The sequence below is a fragment of the Equus przewalskii genome, chromosome 6 (genome assembly GCF_037783145.1).
Source record: "Equus przewalskii isolate Varuska chromosome 6, EquPr2, whole genome shotgun sequence".
NCBI lineage: Eukaryota > Metazoa > Chordata > Mammalia > Perissodactyla > Equidae > Equus > Equus przewalskii.
In genome coordinates, this window is record NC_091836.1 from 35056678 (window position 1) to 35076091 (window position 19414).

Genomic DNA, 19414 nt, shown 5'->3' on the forward strand with positions numbered 1-19414 from the left:
AATTTGACTCCTTTTACTACCCTCTGCTTCTTGAGCTACTATTGTCATCGTGTTGCTGTTGTTATTGTGGTAAAATATATATAACACGGAATTTACCATTTTAACCACTTCTAAATATACAGTTCAGTGGCATTAAGTACATTAATACTGTTGTACAACCATCACCACCATCCATCTCTAGAACCCTTTTCATCTTACAAAACTGATACTCTGTACCCACCAAACAATACTTCCCATCTCCTGGCAACCACCATTCTACTTCCAGTTTATGTGAGTTTGGCTATATTAGACACCTCATACAAGTGCAATCATCCAGTATTTGTCCTTTTGTGACTACTTATTTCACTTAACATTATGCCCTCAGGTTTCATCCATATTATAGGATGTGCCAGAATTTCCCTCATTTTTAATGCCAAATAATATTCCATCTTGTGTACATACCACATTTTGTTTATCCATTCATCCATTTGTGAACACTTGGGTTACTTCCACCTTTTGGCCATTGCAATTCATGGTGCAACGAACATGAGTGTACAAATATCTATGCAAGTTGCTGCTTTCAATTCTTTTGGGCATATAGCCAGAAGTATAATTGTTCGATCATATGGTAGTCTATGTTTAATTTTTTGAGGAACTGTCATACTGTTTTCCACAATGGCTACACCATTTTATATTCCTACCAAGAGTGCACTAGGGTTCCAATTTCTCTGCGTCCTCACCAACACTTGTCATTTTCTGTTTTTATGATAGTAACCATCCTAACAGGTATGAAGTGGTATCTTATTGTGGTTTTTATTTGCATTTCCCTAATGATTAGTGATGTTGAGCATCTTCCCATGTGGTTACTGGCCATTTGTATATCTTCTTTGGAGAAATATCAATTCAAGTCTTTTTGTCCATTTTTAAATCAATCAGTAGTTTTTTTCTTGTTGCTGTGTTCTAAGAGTTCTTTAAATATTCTGAATATTACCTCTTATCAGAGATATGGTTTCCCATTCCATGAGTTGCCTTTTCATTTTGTTGATTCTGTCTTCTGATGCACAGAAGTTTTTAATTTTGATGTAATCCACTTTATCTATTTTTTCTTTTGTTGCCCATACTTTTGATGTCATAGCCAAGAAATCATTGCCAAATCCAATGTCATAAAGGTTTTACCCTGTTCTCTTCTAAGAGTTTTACAGTTTTATGTCTTATGTTTAGGTCTTTGGTCCATATTGAGTTAATTTTTGTATATGATGTAAGGTAGGGGTCCAACTTCACACTGTTGTATGTGGATATCCAGTTTTCCCAGCACCTTTTTTTTCTTTTTTCTAACTTTTTATTTCTTTTTAATTAATGTATAATTGACGTATGACATTGTTAGTTTCAGATGTACAACACAGTGATCCGATATTTCTGTATGTTGCCAAATGATCACCACAATAAATCCAATTAACTTTCCCAGCACCATTTATTGAAAGTACTATTCTTTCCCCCATTAAATTGTCTTGGCACCCTTTTCTCAAAAATCATTTGACAATATATGCAAGAGTTTATATCTGTGCTCTCTATTCTCTTACATTAGTCTATATCTCTGTCTTTATGCCAGTACCATACTGTTTCAATTACTGTAGCTTTATAGTACGTTTTGAAATCAGGAAGTGTGAGGCCTCCAGCTTTGCTCTTCTTTTTCAATATTGTTTTGGCTATTTGGGATCCCTTGAGATTCCATATGAATTTTAAGATGGATTTTTCTATTTCTAAAAAGAGAAAAAACCCACATAATTAATAACAGTAATGAGAGGTTATATCATTATGGATTTTACAACTACTGAGAGGATAATAAAGGAATACTATGAATGCTTTTATGTCAATAATTTTGAAAGTCTAAATGAAATGGACAAATTTCTCAAAAGATACAATCAAAATGCACTCAAGAAGAAATGTACAATGTGAATAGTCCTAAACCTATGAGAAAAATTGAATCCACAGTTTAAAACATTCCAGCAAAGAAAACCTATGCCCACATGGCTTTACTGATGAAATCTATCAAACACTTCAGGAAGAAATTATCCCACTTTCACTCTCCCAGAAAATAGAGCTGGGATACTTCCTAATGCACCCCATGAGGCCACCTCTACACTGTTCTAAAGCCAAATAGAGACATAATAATAATAGAAAAAAAACAAAGTTACAGACCAATGTCCTCCTTGAAATAGATGAAATCCTGAACAAAATATTGGCATATTGAGCCTAACATTATATAACAAAGGTAATATATCATGACAAGTGGGGTTTATCCTGGGAATGCAAGGCTTCAATAGTCGAAAATCAACCAATAGAGCTCGCCATATCAACACACTAAAGAAGAAAAGCCACAATCATCTCAATGAATGGAGGAAAAAGAAATCAATAAAAATTCTCAGCAAACTGGCAAATAAAAGGAAATTTCTTAAATTTATAAAATACAAAACTACAAAAAATCAATAGCAAGCACCGCACTTAATTGTGAAAGATTGAGTGCTTTTCCCCTTAAAGCAGGAAAAAGGCAAAGATGTTTGCCACTTGCATTTAACATCACTCTAGACATTCAAAGCAGTGCACCAAGGCAAAATAAAAATGTAAAAGGAAAACTATTTAGAAAGGAAGAGATAAATTACAGGTTACATATTTTTTATGGGGAAAAAACCCTAAAAAACTATAAGAACCAATAAATATGATTAGCAAGGTTGTAGGATGTAAGATCAACATTAAAAATTTCTATTGCATTCCTCTATGCTAACCACATTTATTTAATGTATCTACAAGAATTAAGCAAACTCTTCATCTGATAATTCCAACAATTGGATCATCTATGGGTTTACTTCTTTTTAAATTTTAAATTCTCTAGATTAAGTATCACATTTTCTTACTTCTTCACTGTCACATAAATTTTTATTATATTCTCAGTATACTAAAGAGTGTTGTCTACCTCATCCCTCTGTCAAGCAGCCAAGTGGAGGAGCTCATCTCCAAGATCCAATCAATATTTGAGCAGTGTCAACAGTATGTTGGAGCTTTAGTTGGTTTCAGTTCACTGTTCGCTTCAAACGCCTTGGGGGCTAGATCCGTCCTCTGCATGTTATAACCCCTCCATCTAGCATCCAGCAGGAATTCAAAACATAAGAACCTTGCAACTACAGATATTGCTCTATGCTTTCCAGTCTAGGTGCCAGCTGCCAATCCACTGTCATGCACTTAGTGGATATTCACTGGGGGATGGTCAGTGAGCAGGGAGAACGAGAACTATATTTTGAGATCCACAGATTCCAAACCATCACCCTGTGCAAGAGGTTGTGAAAAATTATGCTGGTTTTTTCCTATTCAAACAAAGTCACTCTGTCTATGCCAAGCCTGTTGCTCTAGTCACCAAGAGAAGGCTTGTCAGGTGTCTCCAGGGAATAAACTTCCTATTGGTCTCTGCTCACCTTGCAAGGGCTCGTTTCTTTCTAGAATTGAGTTTCTTTTTAGTTTGAATCCACAAATCTCCAATATCACTTAGAGATATTTGACTTTGTAATACTTTATCCATTTTTCCAGTTACTACAGTGGGACACGTTTTTTTCTAACAACTCTCCACGTCAACCAGAAGCCAAAAGTCTGATATTCTTTTTTGAAATATTTTTTATGTTTTTCTTGAACATCTCTCATCATAAAATTTTTGTTTCCTAGCCATCTCACTTCTAAGCTTTTCTACATATCTTTTTCTTTTCTCAAATTGCACGTAATGCAACCGAACTCTAGACTAAATCATATAACTTAAACAGATCTTACTTTGTGTTAAGCCCTATTGTTTTGGTTTTTTTGAGGGAGATTAGCCCTGAGCTAACATCCATGCCCATCTTCCTCTACTTTATATATGGGACAACTGCCACAGCATGGCTTGATAAGTGGTACATGGGTCTGTGTCCAGGATCTGAACTGGTGAACCCTGGGCCTCTGAAGCAGAACGCAAGAAAACTTAACCACTATGCCACTGTGCTAGCCCCTACAATAGCTGTTTTTAAATCCCTTTCCTCTTAATTCCAACACCTGGATTATCACAAGGTCTTTTCATCTTGACTCTCTGAAACTTGCTTCATAACTTTATTTCTATAGGGAAGGAAAAGAAACATATGCCAAAAAACAGCATCACCCCATTTTTAAAACTAGGCAATACATTAAAAATCTAGAATTTTTCACTAGTATAATTTGGTGAATAAAAAAGTTGATTGCTTGAAAGAGAGAGAGAGATAAGTATGTAGATAGATAGATAGATAATAGATTTTAAATAAAAATGCTATCAAACTATGCATACTATTTTAAGACTTTTTTTTCCACTGAACATATTTTAACGTGTTTTCAAATCAACAAATTTGCATTGACCTTGTATTACTTCAATGGATGCATGGTATTTCATTATACAGATGTATCATATTTGATGTAGGCAATCCTGATTGTCTTTACTTTTTAACTTTTATTACTGATCCTGCTGTGAAGCTTGTTTCCTCACATGTATCTTTTTTTTGCCTCGTCTCATTCCTTCTCCAAAATTAAATTGTTTCTTTCTGTATTTTTTTATTGAGATATAATAAACATACAACATTACATTCATTTTGGATGTACAACACATCACGACTGAGTATTTGTATATATTGCAAAATGATTACCACAATAATTCTAGTAAACATCCATCACCATACATAGTTACAAAATTTTTTTCTTGTGATGAGAACTTTCAAGATTACTCTCTCAGCAACTTTCAAATATGCAATATAATATTATTAACTGTAGTCACTATGCTGTATATCAGATCCCCAGGATTTATTTCTTTTATAACTGGAAGTTTTTACCTTTCAACTCCCTTCACCCATTTCACCCACCCCCACACCCCACCTCTGGCAACCACCAATCTGTCCTCTGTATCTGTGAGCTTGTTTTTTTGTTGTAGTTATTTTCCATATATAAGTGAGATCATATGGTATTTGTTTTTCTCTGTGTGGCTTGCTTTACTTAGCATAATACCCTTAAGTGCCATCCATGTTTTCACGAGTGGCAAGATTTCATTCTTTTTTATGGCTGAATAATATTCCATTATATATATATATATATATATATATATATATATATATATACACACACACACACACACACCACATTTTCTTTATCCATTCATTCATCAATGGACACTTAGGTCGTTTCCATATCTTGGTTGTTGTAAATAGTACTGCAGTGAGCATAGGGGTGTATATATCTTTTTCAGTTCATGTTTTAATTTTTTTCAGATAACCAGAAATGAAGTTGCCGGATCATATGGTAGTTCTATTTTTAATTTTTTGAGGAAACTTTATACTGTTTTCCAAGAGGATGCACCAATTTACCTTCCCACCAACAGTACACAAGTGTTCCCTTTTCTCCACATCCTTGCTAACACTTGATATTTCTTGTCTTTTTGATAATAGTCACTCTAACAGATGTGAGGTGATCTGTCATTGTGGTTTTGATTTGCATTTCCCTGATAAATAGTGGCGTTGAGCATCTTTTTACGTACCTGTTGGCCTTCTGTATATCTTCTTTAGAAAAATGTCTATTCAGAACCTCTGTGCATTTTTTAATTGAATTGTTTGGCTTTTTCTATTAGTTGTATGAATTCTTTATATGTTTTAGATATTAACCCCTTATCACATATATGATTTGAAAATATTTCCTCCCATTCAATAGGTTCTCTTTTCATTTTGTTGATGGTTCCCTTTCCTGTTCAGAAGCTTTTTAGTTTGATGTAGTCTCACTTGTTGATTTTTGCAAAATTAAATTTTTGAGGTAGAAACTTGGATTGAAATAGATGCCAATTCTTAAAGATTTTGATATTTTTTCATTTGCTTCCAGAAAATGATTTATGTTCTCACCATCAATGTACAACCTTTTCATCTTTAGCAGTGTAATAATTGAAACTTAAATAGTTCCTTGTTTTCTTGATTTGCATTTCTGACATTACAGATGACATTGTTTCTTCTTTGAATTATCTGTTCTTTTTTTAAAAATTTTTTTAATTAGAGGGTTCATCTTATTCTAATTCATATGAAAGAGCTTTTAGTATATTGAGGCAGCCGATCATTTATCTGCTATACTTATAACAAATATTTTTCCTACTAAGTCATTTATCTTTTTTTTTATTTACCAAACATTTCCTTTCGTATGTGGTCAAATCTATCAATGTTGTCTTGTTTTGTGATTGATGTCGTGATTAAAAAACTTCCTCTATCACTAGATAATATAAATATTTATGAGTATTCTTAATAGTGAGCTTAGAATAAGAGAGAACTTTGGGATTATATAGTTATTGTATCCAATTCCAGCTCTGCCATTAACTAACAGAGATTAGTAACATTGCATCTTCCAAAGATGCTGCAACAACAGCTCCCATCCCACAAGCTCTTCTACAACTTTGCTATTCTCCAATCAAATAGTGGAACCTGGCCAGTGTGTGACTCACTTGCAACCAATAGAATATAGCAGAAGTGATGATGCATGACTTCTAAGGCTAGGCTGTGAAACGTGATGCACAATGTGAATCCCAAATGTGATTCTGCCTTGTTAGAATTCATGCCTTGAGAACCCTAAGCTTCTGTGTAAGAAATCTGGGACCTCCATGCTGTAAAGGGGGCCAAATCACATGGAGAGTGCATACGTAGGTGTGCTGACCAGCAACTCTAGGTGACATCACAACTTATACCAGCATCAACTGCAAAGACACGTGCATGAAGACACCTCTGAATGATTACAGTCTCCAGCTTTCAAATTACTCCAGCCTTTGAGGTCTCAGACATCATGGAGCAGAAGCAAGCCATCCCCACTGTCTACTTTCTGAATTCCTGACCCACGGTACTAGTGAATACATTTTTTATTTTTATTTTTTGCTGAGGAAGATTTGCCCTGAGCTAACATCCATGGCAATCTTCTTCTATTTTGTATGTGGGTTGCCACCACAACATGGCCACCAAACCAAACCCAGGCAGCCAAAGTGGAGTGTGCCAAACTTAACCACTAAGCCACAGGGCTGGCCTCCACAATAATTTTTTTGTGCAGAAATAATAACTGAAAAACTGTGTGATACTTCTCAAGTTATTCTACTTGTCTATACTTGTCAAGTTACCCAATTAGCCTCTGCATGACCAGTCTGGTCTTCAGATTTCTCACCTATTAATTGTCTTACAATAACAGCTACTTCATAGGAAGTTGTGAAGATTAAACAAGATCATAAACAAAAATTACTTAACATTTGCCTAACACACACTAACAGGTCATACAATAAGAGCCACAACAATATTAAAAAATTAAAGTTTTTAGTTTGTTTATTACATTTAAATCTTTAATACATGCAAAATTTACTTTGGTTTAATGTGTAAGGTTGTATGAATTACTTACTTGTCAACTCCAAATTAACACTTAGATTAGTAGCCAATTTCTTGTCTTTAAAAAGATGTGTGAAGAAACAATTTCTTGTACAACTATGTGAATATGTGAAAGAGGAGTACATGCATACTGGAGAATTGGTACTTGGTGTGCTATCATGTGGGTAAAGAAATTTTCACCTAGGTCTTATTCTGCTCATTTGTTCAAGTTGGAAAGTGGAACTAGGAAGAATATCCCAAGATGGAGTAAACCAAAGGAAAATACTCTCTAAGATTAGAGCAACTTTACCTAGGCAGTAGGAAAGCCTAATAAGAAAGATTCTCCTTATTCATGAGGAGTTAGTTTACACACTACACACACCATCCTCAGAGGTGCCAATTGTTTAATTTCATTTTCTAACCAAACCTCATCACGTTTAGAGCTCCATGATCAGTGATGATGGAAAACACTTGGCCTTCTCAGCTTAAAATTTAAAGGAGGAATAAAGAGAACAAGGGTAGTCAGGGAAGGGGGGCAGAATGTTAACAAGAATATGCTCTCAGCTGGAGATCGGCTTATTTGGAAAACCTCTGGGGCACAAATTGCATCACAGACTTAGTCCCACCTCAATGCAAGGAATCAGCCATTCATTGGCTGAGGTCTGTGCTCCAGCTGGGAGCTTAGCTTCTGGGCAAGGCAGCTCCCATTTGTCAGAAGGCAAATCTCCAGAGAAGTAAATAGCTGTGAGTTGTTATAAGCCAACACTCAACGCAGCTGAATGGCAGATGCACTGATCAGCAAAGAGGATTCGGGCAGCCCCCCCAAATCAAATCAAAATCATCCACTACATAAAATAAAATTAAATGTCCTGATGCTGAGAATGCCAATGTTTCCTCTTGAAACATCAAGGAAAGGTTTTACAATTAGAACTTTCTTCCTGTTCAACAAAGCCAAGTTTGTCTAAACATTGACTCACAAATATTTTTAAGGTCTATTTTGAAATTCAATGGAAAACAATGATCTCTTTTTTTTCTAGATTGACATCTCCCATTTCCATGATTCAATGGATAAGAGAGCCCATAGACAACTAAACATAAAAAAATAACAATATGTCATTTCTTTAATTCAAAATATCTGTGTTACATTGTCTTTTCCAAACTGCTTTTCTTTATTGAAAAAGTTGTCGTCATGTCTTTCTTCATCTTGGCTCTGTAAAATCCCAATTGAGGATTCCTCAGAAAGAATTATATTCTCAGACACAGACAAGGACAAGAGTATAACAAACCACGCAGGTAGAGGGGTGATTGGTTTATTGTAAGAATTTCATATGACATAATAAGGGAGAAGAAGCTCATGGAAACCCAGGGACCGGGAACTGCAGTAGGCCTCACAAGGAGAGAAATGCCAAGGTTATTCTGTATCAAAGGAAGCTTCACCACCTTGGCTCAGGTGTGCTGTTCTACCAGCAATTTTACTCAGTTTCTCTCTGCCTATTTGTTTTACCCAGTGTCTGCATGCTTCTCTTCCCACCACTATCACCTTCTGTTCTCTCTGACCTTCTGTTTACTCATAACTTCATCTCATATAGGACAATTTGTAACTAGAACCCTGCCTCATGGCATCTCTACACATTCTTTTATCTTCAATTACCATGCCACCTGCTTTATTATTAACATTTTGTTCTCATTCTTATGAGAAGAAACTGACTAAACATCCTTGCACATGGTCTCCATTCCCAGTTCAATCACGTGATACCCAGCTATCTGGCCAGCCACAGCCATGATAAATCAAGCCAATTCCACGCACACCAAATTGCCTCTCAAATTTTAGTTTCAACAAACCGAAATGCCCTTAAAATTTTCCTTGATGCCTCATCCCTATGCCTGCCCAGTTTTTTCTGGCCAGGGATTCCACCTAAGACCTCTATCAGAGAAAGATGTGGCTCATGTTGCCAGCAAATTAGGAAGCTAGAGTCAGTCCCCTTTTACCTCCGTAACCCTCGTGAAAAAGGAGAGTGCCAGGAGGTGTCAGGGCTAATCGAAAGAGAATCCCAACCCAGAGGAGTGGGTATGGAAGAGGACAAAATATGGTCCAAGCTTGGGATTATTTTGACCCAAGTCTTTGCATTTCCATAAAGGAGATAATAAATAACCAATTCTAAACCCAACCCCATTCTCGGCAGCACCACCATAAGGAAACCAAAACCCCCTGACAGATGTGAGCAACAGGGATTTGCAAAAATTCAGTCCAGTGCTCCATCATTGATAAGACTCAGCTACTCTCCACTGTTTCTTCTTACAACTACTACTCTTTTTGCTACCACCTGGCTTTCTCATTCCCTATCGTTGGTTAGAAGAGAGCAAAATACAGATTTGGAGGAAGAGACAAAGGGAGCGGTGAGTTGAAGAATGACACAAAATCCAGGAGAGATGCAGAACTAGGCTCCCTCAGGGAGATTGCAATAGTCACTATGTTTGCAACAGATGAGCTCTGTCCTCCTTTCAAAACCCAAGAAGTTGATGTCCTCACATTTGGTCATACATGACAGCTTTGAATAAAAATACATACTCCGCCCTGAGGAGGGGAAAGAGAGGGAATACAACTGTAACGACTGTTTCCTCCTACCATATACCTAGGAACAACCTCTCTTCAGAGCCCCACCAACCTTTCTCCAGGCCCAAATGAGCAACAAGGCTGAGTCTGCTAATCACTGACCCAGAGATTTTATTCCCTAACTGATAAGAGCCACCCACCTTTTCTTCACTAGACATTGTCTTAAGGAAGTCCATCATTGCCGTCTCGTCTACAGGACCACCTCATCCTTACCCATCCCACTCACCCATGCACTCGAGGGCAAAAGAACACCACTGCCTCTAAGGCAAGAAAGTTGCTATTTGCCAGTCCCTCTATATCCCACGCTACCTTTTCTTGTAAGTATGTAAATGTTCTCAATAGCACAGGACTGTTGGTACCCCAGGCTGCAGGACTTCATGATGTCATAGCATAACCCGAGATGAAATTTTTTACATTTATAACATGTTTTTGAAGGCTCTGCCAGAAAAAGAAAAAGATCCTTAAAGGATGCAGTCTGGAGAAGGTTCTCCAGGCCTGGGGGCTTCTCCACAGGAACTTCCATAGCCTAGTGGCTCCTAACCTTTCTCGGGTGGTTGACTCCTTTGATAATCTTGTGAAAGATAACTTGTACAGACATAAATCAATTTTGTATATGATTTCAAAAGGTCAGAATTCCTGTAAAATTTATCTATGGACCCCAAGTAATGAAACCCTTATCTAGTCTGATGGTTTTATCCTGTAATAAGGAAAAAAGAGCAAAAGGAATTTTAGCCTTCTTACTTCAAAAAATGGACTAAATTGGTCTGGGAAAAGACAAAACTCCTAGGATTTTATGGCAAGACTGGATTACAGCCCTCTCTGAAGACAGAGGGGAGGTGATATTCCTAAACATGTCACTGATGACCTCTTTACCCAGGACTTTAGACTAGCCATGGTCATACCTGTCAGATGTTTGTGAAATTCACCTGTGAAAAGAAGAAAAGTCTTCCTTGTCATAATCTTACATACATCTGCCAAAGCCCCAAGAGCCGATTTTGGAAATTTCTCCTCCCCCAGCATCTGCCCATCTCTTAACCAAGAACCAGCATCCTCTCGCGCTCTAGGACTTACCCTTATTCACGCCGAACAGAAAGACTATGCCCAGCAGAGACAGAGCAAACATCCTGGAATGTTTGTCATGTGCAATTTCCTGTGGAAGGTGCTGGTTATCTCCTCTGGTGATCTGTCTTTGGGCTATTCACCTAAATCATATGATCATAACATGTCAGGGACAGACAGTACCTCAATGTTCCCAGAACTAAGCAACCAACTGGAGTCTCACTACCTCGAAGGCATCTGTTTTAAAATCTTCCTCAATGATCAGCCCAAATCTCTCTCTCTGTCTGTCTGTCTGTCTGTCTCTCTCTCTAAATATATATATACACATATACACACACAGGACATACGTAAACTCTATTCATTGTGGTATAGTTAAGCCTTGTACTCTGTAAGAAAAGTCAAATTTCTCTCCCACATTTTAACCTTTTAGATATTTTAAGATGGGATTTGGACACCTCAGCTCCTTTTAGCAGTCTTCACTAACCTAGTCACTATTCTCAGAATAATCTCAGACTTGTCTTTGCCTCATTTAGACTGAGGCACCAGGAGCTAAACACAGGCTTCCAGGTATGGTCTGTATGTGGGCAAGCATTGGAGTGCCCCTTCCATGGTGTAGGAAAGGGAAGTTTCAAGAAAAACGTGAGCAGAGGTGAAATTTATCTAGTTTTCCTTCAGGTGTTATTAACTGATTGATTTTTTAAATTAAATAATTACTAAACAGATACCAAATGCCAATATCACATGAAGAGACGATGCCAAGCAAACCAGGACACTAATTAGTGTCCTCACAGAGGTCTGAGTCTAGTTAAGGAGACCATAAGTACATCAAGCACAGTTGGCCAAGGGGCCCTAGATGAGAGATATTCAAATTTGACTGCCTGATCAGGGAAGCTTCGTTAAAGAATGGATCGTTGAATGGGACATAGAAGGCTGGAAGTGTGTTACCTAGAAGAAGTGACTAGGGACAGGCACCCGAAGGAAGAGCAAATAAAGTACAGAGATGTCAAACAACCTAACACACTGTGATGAGAGCAGGTCATGTGGTTAGAGACATGGGTGAGCAAGAAACTCAAGCACAGAGAGATGCATCTTGTTGGAGGTGATGGCAAATGAGTAGAGAGAGGGGCTCAAGGGGGCAATGCACTGGTCTTGCTGTTGAAATTAGTTTTTCCCAAGCATATAAAATGGAATGCCTTCCCCATTATTGTGCACTTGCACGATGTCAATGAAAAGAATCATTTTCCCAGGATTGGGAAAGATGTTACAGTACCCACTCCTCTTCACCAAAACTGAATTCTAGAAAGGACACCTCCTTTTATCCCAAACTTAAGTTTGCTACACATATGGGTTCAAATCCTGGCTCTGCTGCTCACCAATTATGTGACTTTGGGTGAGTTACTAGTATTGAGAATAATTTCCATATCTCATAGGATTGGTACTAGTATTATATTGAAGTCTGTGAAAGGAGAAAGCTCATATTTGTTAAGACCTTGGAAACTATCAAGCACTAACTACCTGTGCAGTGCTTACAATTTCAGGAGCAACCTGGACCCTTTTGCCATGGTTGGCATCAGAATCTTCAATCACAAGGAGCCACATAGGGCAGCTGACTATGAGAGGCAGTAAGGTAGTGGCTGTAGCTGTGATTTTGGCATTGAAGAGGCAAGAGTGTGGCTGTGAGGATGGTACCGGGAGCATCCTGTCAAGGGTCAACTTTCACCAAGGATCATATTTGGCTTTGGGTGTTGGAAAAGGTGGGAAGATTTATAATAGTCTCTTCTACAATGGACTTTGAAGACAGAAAGTCAGATTCAGAACACACTGTCTAATTTGCCTTGGGTGGGTGAGCAGCTGGGAACTAGCTGAGCTCTGATTCACTGAGATTGGGTGAGAATTAGGTCCTATTCTCAGAGCTCAAGATATGATCCACGTGCCGATGACGCCAAATTTTATATCTCTACCTATGACTTCTATTTTGAGTTCCAGACTCATATCTACAAATACTCAGTCCACTTTAGATGGCTCACAAGTACCACAATTTCAGAATGTCTCAATATGTAATTGTAGTCTTCCTAATTCACTAAAGCTGCTCCTACATAAGTGTATAGGGTCTTAATAAAACTGGGAATCATTCTTGAAAGATCCCTGTGCCCCACTCTCAAAGAGAATCTAACAGCAAGTCTTACCCATTCTACCTACTAACTTCTCCTCACATGGGTTTATTTTTCTCTATCTCCACTGCCACTTCTGTAACCCAATCCATCATTATCTCTTGCCTGGACCAAGCAGTAGCCTTGTTTTTTTGGCCTCCCTGCTTCTACTCTTGCCCCTTTAGAGTTGGGTCTCCACAAATCACTCAGAGAACAATTTTATGGGTCAAAGACGTCACAGTCCTGGTCAGAACCCTTCAATGACTTTTCATTGCACTTAGGAGAAAATCCAAAGCTCTTCCTATAGTCTGCAAAGTCTCCCCCAATCTGAGCAAGGGCCACCTTTCCAATCTCATTTCCAACCACATTCTCCTGTGCCAGTCATGAATACTGATGGATGTAATATTACCATCTGGATTTGGGGGGTTTCTTTCTCTCTAATAGTAATCAGCTAGAAAAATGATCATCTCCTATTCAACTTTTGGTCAATGGTGATGACGCAATCTTGTTGAAGTTATTTCACAAACTGAAACTCTGCATACGCTGCTTCACCATCCAGGTTAGGAAATAGGACTTTGCCAGCCACCCCTGAAGTCTCTCCACATGGCCCATCACAGTCACAGTCCTTTCCCTCACACCAAATGTATCCACTATTCTGAATTTTGTAGTAATCACTTCTTTCTGTTTCTTTATGATTTTTATCTCCCAAATATGTATCCTCAGACTCTATAGCTTAATCCCACTCAGGTTTTTTTTTAATTTGGTATGTTTTGAAGTCTCTTTTAAATTGCAGCTTCCAATGTATCTATTGAAAAATCAAGGCTATTTGCTGTGTAGAATTTCCCACAGGCCATCTCCTGATGATTGTACACTCATGGTTCAGTTGAACACGTTTCTGTGTTCACGTATTTCCCAAAGCCCAAAACTAGATCCACAGGTTTGATCAGACTCAGATTCAGTCCCTTTAGAAAAACAATAGGTGATGCTGTATTTGTTAATCAAGGGACAGATAGTCTAGCTTTTCTCTCTCTTTGTGATGTTAGCAGCCATATATGCTTATTATTTAGATCCGTTAATTCATTAGGTTTTCAAAATGGTGATATTTGATCTATCAACTCATTTTCATTTGTTAGCTGGAATAATTTTATAAAGAGATACTTTCCTTATCTATATTTGGTTACCCAGTGGTTTCATTCATATGACTCCCCTGTTACCTTCCAAAGGTAACCAATTTTTTAAATATCATTTTGAATCATGAATTCAGAGACATTTTATCATTTTCAATATGCTAAATTTCTTATCCTTATCGAAGGTCAAATTATCCCATTTTTCTGGGAGCCATTTTAAGTTGCCTCCTGAATCTATTTGACATGTCCCTAGTACTATTTGGTAACTACCTTTTTATGTAGTATGCAAAGATGTTCCAGAAATCTTGTATATTTCCTTCCACAAACTTGAAATTCAAGAAATCCTGTTCTCTTGTAATCAGAAATGGTGTTTCAGGACCAGAATCTTCTTGCCTCTGAATTAGTCATTGTTCCTAGGATTTTACAGGGAATAAATAGACAGATAAATAGATGACAAATACCCTGTGAGTAGCAACTGATATTTCCAATTCAAATACAGGGCTACAAAGTTTTCACTTAACTTCTTTTATTCTATAACTGTATCTCCTTTGTTTCACACTGAGGATTCTGGTTCTCAAAGTCACAGAATTAGAATAAAGTAAAATTAGAATTATACATAATATATATATAACAGAAAGTCGTATACAGATACGGATTACAATACTGCCAAATGTAGAATAGAATAAAATTAGAATTGAATAGAATTAGAATACCCCATAATGAAACATTTGTTTTATCCCACATTGCACACAAAACAGTCTCAATGTAACAATATTAAGACTACCACTACTAATTATGGTTACTAAAATAGCTCTAAAATTCCTCATATGCTCTCTACTTTCTCAGCCATCACCACTCATTTTTATTGTTGTACTATATCCACATTGTCTGATCCTATAGCCATGACATGCTATACACTCTAGCTTTTACTCTTCATTTAGTCTTTGTTCTACTAGTACATTTATATTTAAACATTACCACCAGTCCATGTGTTGAGGTCTCTCTAGTCATCTTCTGTATCTGAAGCACATTTTTCAATGGATTCTTTAGGAATGGCTTATGGGAACAATAATTCTGAAATGCCTATATGTTGACACTCTTTATGTTCTTTACACTTGAAGGTGAATTTTGCTGAATACAAAATCCTTGGTTCACATTTTATTTCCGCATATATCATAAATACATTTTCCTGTTTACAAAAGTCTAATGAATAACCAATTGCCTGTCCCTTATAAGTTATGGTCTTTAGGCCTAAAAGTTCAAAGGATTTTTTTTCTTTTTCTTTGAAGTTCAGTAATTTTACAAGACTATGTCTTGGTGTTGATCATTCTAAGTTGATATCATCAAGTACATAATGTGCTGTTTCAAGTCTTTAAAAGTCACTTCAGAAAAGTTTTTCACTATGGTTATTAATTTTTAGTATTTTTTTTCTTTTTCTTTGGTTTGCTGTTCCAGGAACTCCTATTATCTGTATATTGAATCTTTTTTGTTTATCTAAAAAAACGATACCTTTTAAAGTATTTAAATCTTTTCATTTCTTTTAGATTTTAAAATTTTCATCTTTTTCACTTTTTATTTCTCTTAGGTCAGTATTTCATGATTTATGCTTATGTTTTTCTTTTTTTTTCTTTTTGCTTGAGGAAGATTATCACTGAGCTAACATCTGTGCCAATCTCCCTGTATTTTGTATGTGGGATGCCACCACAGCATGGGTTAATGAGCAGTGTGTAGGTCCATGCCCAGGATCTGAACCTACGAACCCTGAGCCGCCAAAGTGGAGGGGGCAAACCTAATCACTACACTACTGGGCTGGCCCCTGTTCTTTCTATTTTTGTTGAGAGAGGCAATCCACCAGGGACCCTGAGCATCACTGCACATTCTTGTTGACCTCTGCCAAGAATGCGAGTCTCTGGCTGCTCTTTACCCAGGTCATCTCTCAGGGTTGTGTTTGCAGTGGGAAACATTGAAGAATGGGGTAACATCTCCCCACGACACAGAGCAGGCTTGCTTCCTCTTAGTCTATAAGTGGATGATTCCTCAAGTTCAGTGTTCCTCAGCTATGACACAACCCACAGTGAGGTCGTATCTACCTGGGCCTCAGATATAGCGTCCCATGGAACTCAGAGAACCTAAGGATCAAGGTGAACCAACCTCGACCTCTGGCTTCTGCTTTTGCCATGAGTAGTAAAGTCTTCTGTCTCTGACCCAGGAGTTTTGTTTCTTCTACCAGCATCTATAAAACAATAACAGGCTAGCTTGTTAGCTGCAAGAAGGGTAAAATCCCAGACCCTTTGCAGTTCTTGACAGTTTGGGAGATGACAATGAGATGGTGACGGAGACAGATAGGAGGTCCTACAGGACAGGATTAAGAGATAGAGAGGACTTCCAGGATCCAGTATCTGGTGCTCTCACTCAAATTGGGGAGAGGTAAGGAAACACCACTGTCCTAGCTGTTTGTATTACTTTTCTATTGTTGCATAACAAATTACCATAAACTTAGTGGCTTAAAACAACACAAATTTATTATCTCACAGTTTCTGTAGGTCAGAAGTTTGGGCACTCTGTAACTGGATTCTCTGCTCAGGGTCTCACCAGGCTGGAATCCAGGTGTCATCCAGGGCTGTGGTTCTCATCTGGAGCCAACAAACTGTGAAGAGCTGAATCCATGTGAGTGAGCTTGGAAGTGGATTCTTCCCCAAGAGAGCCACAAGATGCCTACAGCCTGGCTAATACCTTCATTAAGTCTGTGAAACACTCTGAAGCAAAGGACCCAGCTAAGTCACACCCGGATTCCTGACCAACAGACACTCTGAGATAATAAACTTTGTTGTTCCAAGTCACTAAGGTTTGGGAAATCGGTTACACAGCAATAGATAACTAATACGTATGCTGAAAGCACCAAGGACTGCAGGTCAGAGGTGCAGCAACACATTTGGGGACAAATGGAGAGAGCCCAACATGCCGGGAGGATGTGAGAGTGAAGAAGGCAGCACCGATAGTGAGACAAGATGTGAAAGATGAAAAAAGCCTCCCACGGCTCCAGGATCCTCTGTGAACTAGCATCTCCTCCTCCGCACACATTCCACACTCCTGACCAGAGAGTAACAATCCTCTTTCAGCTGTGGTAACCACAGAAGTGTGTGTATGTGTGTGTGTGTAACAACTTGGTCTTTTTCCCATAGAAAAAAAAGAAGCACCTGAATTCAAGTAATAGGGTTTAGGGAAAACTTGCAGCAGGGCCCAAACCACACAGCTGTGTTGGAAGCCGGGCAGCTGACTGTGGACCACTCTCCACCTCTAGGACCCACAACCCTAATGACCTCTTTGAGCTACAGGCTCTGTGACTGATGATTGTCAGTCGGAGATTCTGGCAATAAAGAGGCAACCTCCACCTGGAAATATCCTTTGGGGATTTGAACTCATCACCTCCTTGACGTGGCTATACTGCTTTTAAAAGCAGCTATTGACCTCTATTGACCTCTCATGAAAATTGAACGCCTGAAGCAAGGAATCCTTGTGATGTTCTGGCCTGATATTCCCATTTGGAGGTGAATCAGCCCAAAAGTCAAATGAAATGGTATATTTGTGAGACATGACAGATTGACATTTCAGCTTTACATGAAAAAGTGACAGCTATCTCCACACCACTGTCTGAAGTGAACCCACTGGTTCAATGGCTCTCCATTTAAAGAGGTTCCCCTAATTGCCAGGGCCTGGGTCAATGACGGTGCGGCTAAACTGAAACCAATAGTGTCTACCCTAGCTGTACAAAACTAAAAGCAGACATGGTTGCTCTGCTCAGTGGGCAAAACTCAGGCCATTCTCATAGCTCTGGCCAATACTCTCCCTAATGAACCTTGTTATATTTTTACTTATTTTTGGGCTATGACAATGCCTTAGCCATCTTGTCTGCTACTTGGAAGACTAAATACTAGCAAATTAAAGATTCCCCTCTCTGGGCATGCATATGATTGAAACTAATTGGAGTTGCTAATCAGACCATTTGGGTCACTTATGTAGATGCCAATAGTAAGGGCCGATTCTCTAATGAGACCAACTGGAATCCAACTGTCAACATTGTCGCCTGAATCATTGCACTGACTATGGCAATGCATCTGCCATCATTGACTGAACGCACAGTAAAGGACTGTATGTTTCTCATGTAGAAGCTTCCACTGCAGACCAGACTTGTGACCCTACCAAAAATTGGCTAGCCTATTTGCCTCACAGTGAAGGAGTCCACATTACATGAGACGTGACGGATTGACTACATCAGACCTCTGACCCCTTCTCAGGGCTATCAGTGGTTCCCTACTGCTGTTGGCAGTTGGCAAAAAAGTAAATAAATCTAGACTCAAAAGACCATGACAATTCATAAATATAGAATTAACTGATTTTATTATTGAGCAAAGCAAATACCCTGAATGCACACAGGTAGCCAGCAATTGGCTACAAAGCTGTAGTGAATTTTCAGTTCTGTTTATATGAAATTAAGCCACAGTTGTCACGCAGCCATAAACAGTAGATATTCAATCTGCATCAGTAGCTCACTCTGACATCCTGTTTTTCACAATTCTTTATCAGGCTTACTCAGACTCTTTGTCCTTTGTAATTCCTTATCAGTTCTTCCTATAGTTGCCTCTGACATGTATCTTTGCACATATGATTAGTGACATCTTTCAACATTCCCCAGCAAGATTAGATTAAGTTCAGCTTCCCCACAATCAATCCCCCTTCGATACTGCGCTGTAGTATCAGACTTCCTATACAATTTGCACTGCAATGTTAATTTCTCTTTGAGCTGTTTTCATTTTCTATATACGCAACAAGTCCAAAAGAGCATACATAATAAAAGATTGATTAATATCACAATAGGATGAATTTTTAAAATTTTAAAGAATATTTTGTCTAGGTGAATAACATTAGAAAATATCATACCATTGGGGTAGAGTCAAAGAAGAGTATTGATTAGCTACACATAAGAATTCATCTAACATCGAATATATCCTTAATCATATAACAGCTTACAAATCATTGATTAGTTTTAGTAGCTTGTTTTTCTAAGTGCTTTACAAC

General features: G+C 38.1%; 1 protein-coding gene across 2 annotated transcripts; it reads right to left on the reverse strand.

Annotated features, from left to right (window-relative positions):
• Positions 1-8682: 8682 nt before the first annotated feature.
• On the reverse strand, positions 8683-15474 carry PATE2 (prostate and testis expressed 2). Of its 2 annotated transcripts, XM_070623392.1 has the most exons (6): positions 15317-15474; positions 14609-14751; positions 11074-11204; positions 10905-10928; positions 10312-10440; positions 8683-9963 (listed from the first exon to the last, which is right to left on the reverse strand). In XM_070623392.1, exons 3-6 carry the CDS (start codon positions 11123-11125, stop codon positions 9827-9829), a joined length of 342 nt encoding a protein of 113 aa, XP_070479493.1. In that variant the 5' UTR covers positions 11126-11204; positions 14609-14751; positions 15317-15474; the 3' UTR covers positions 8683-9826. The 2 variants fall into 2 exon arrangements, with proteins under 2 accessions (XP_070479493.1, XP_070479494.1); XM_070623393.1 differs by lacking the exons at positions 14609-14751; positions 15317-15474 and having other exon boundaries at positions 11074-11256.
• Positions 15475-19414: the final 3940 nt, after the last annotated feature.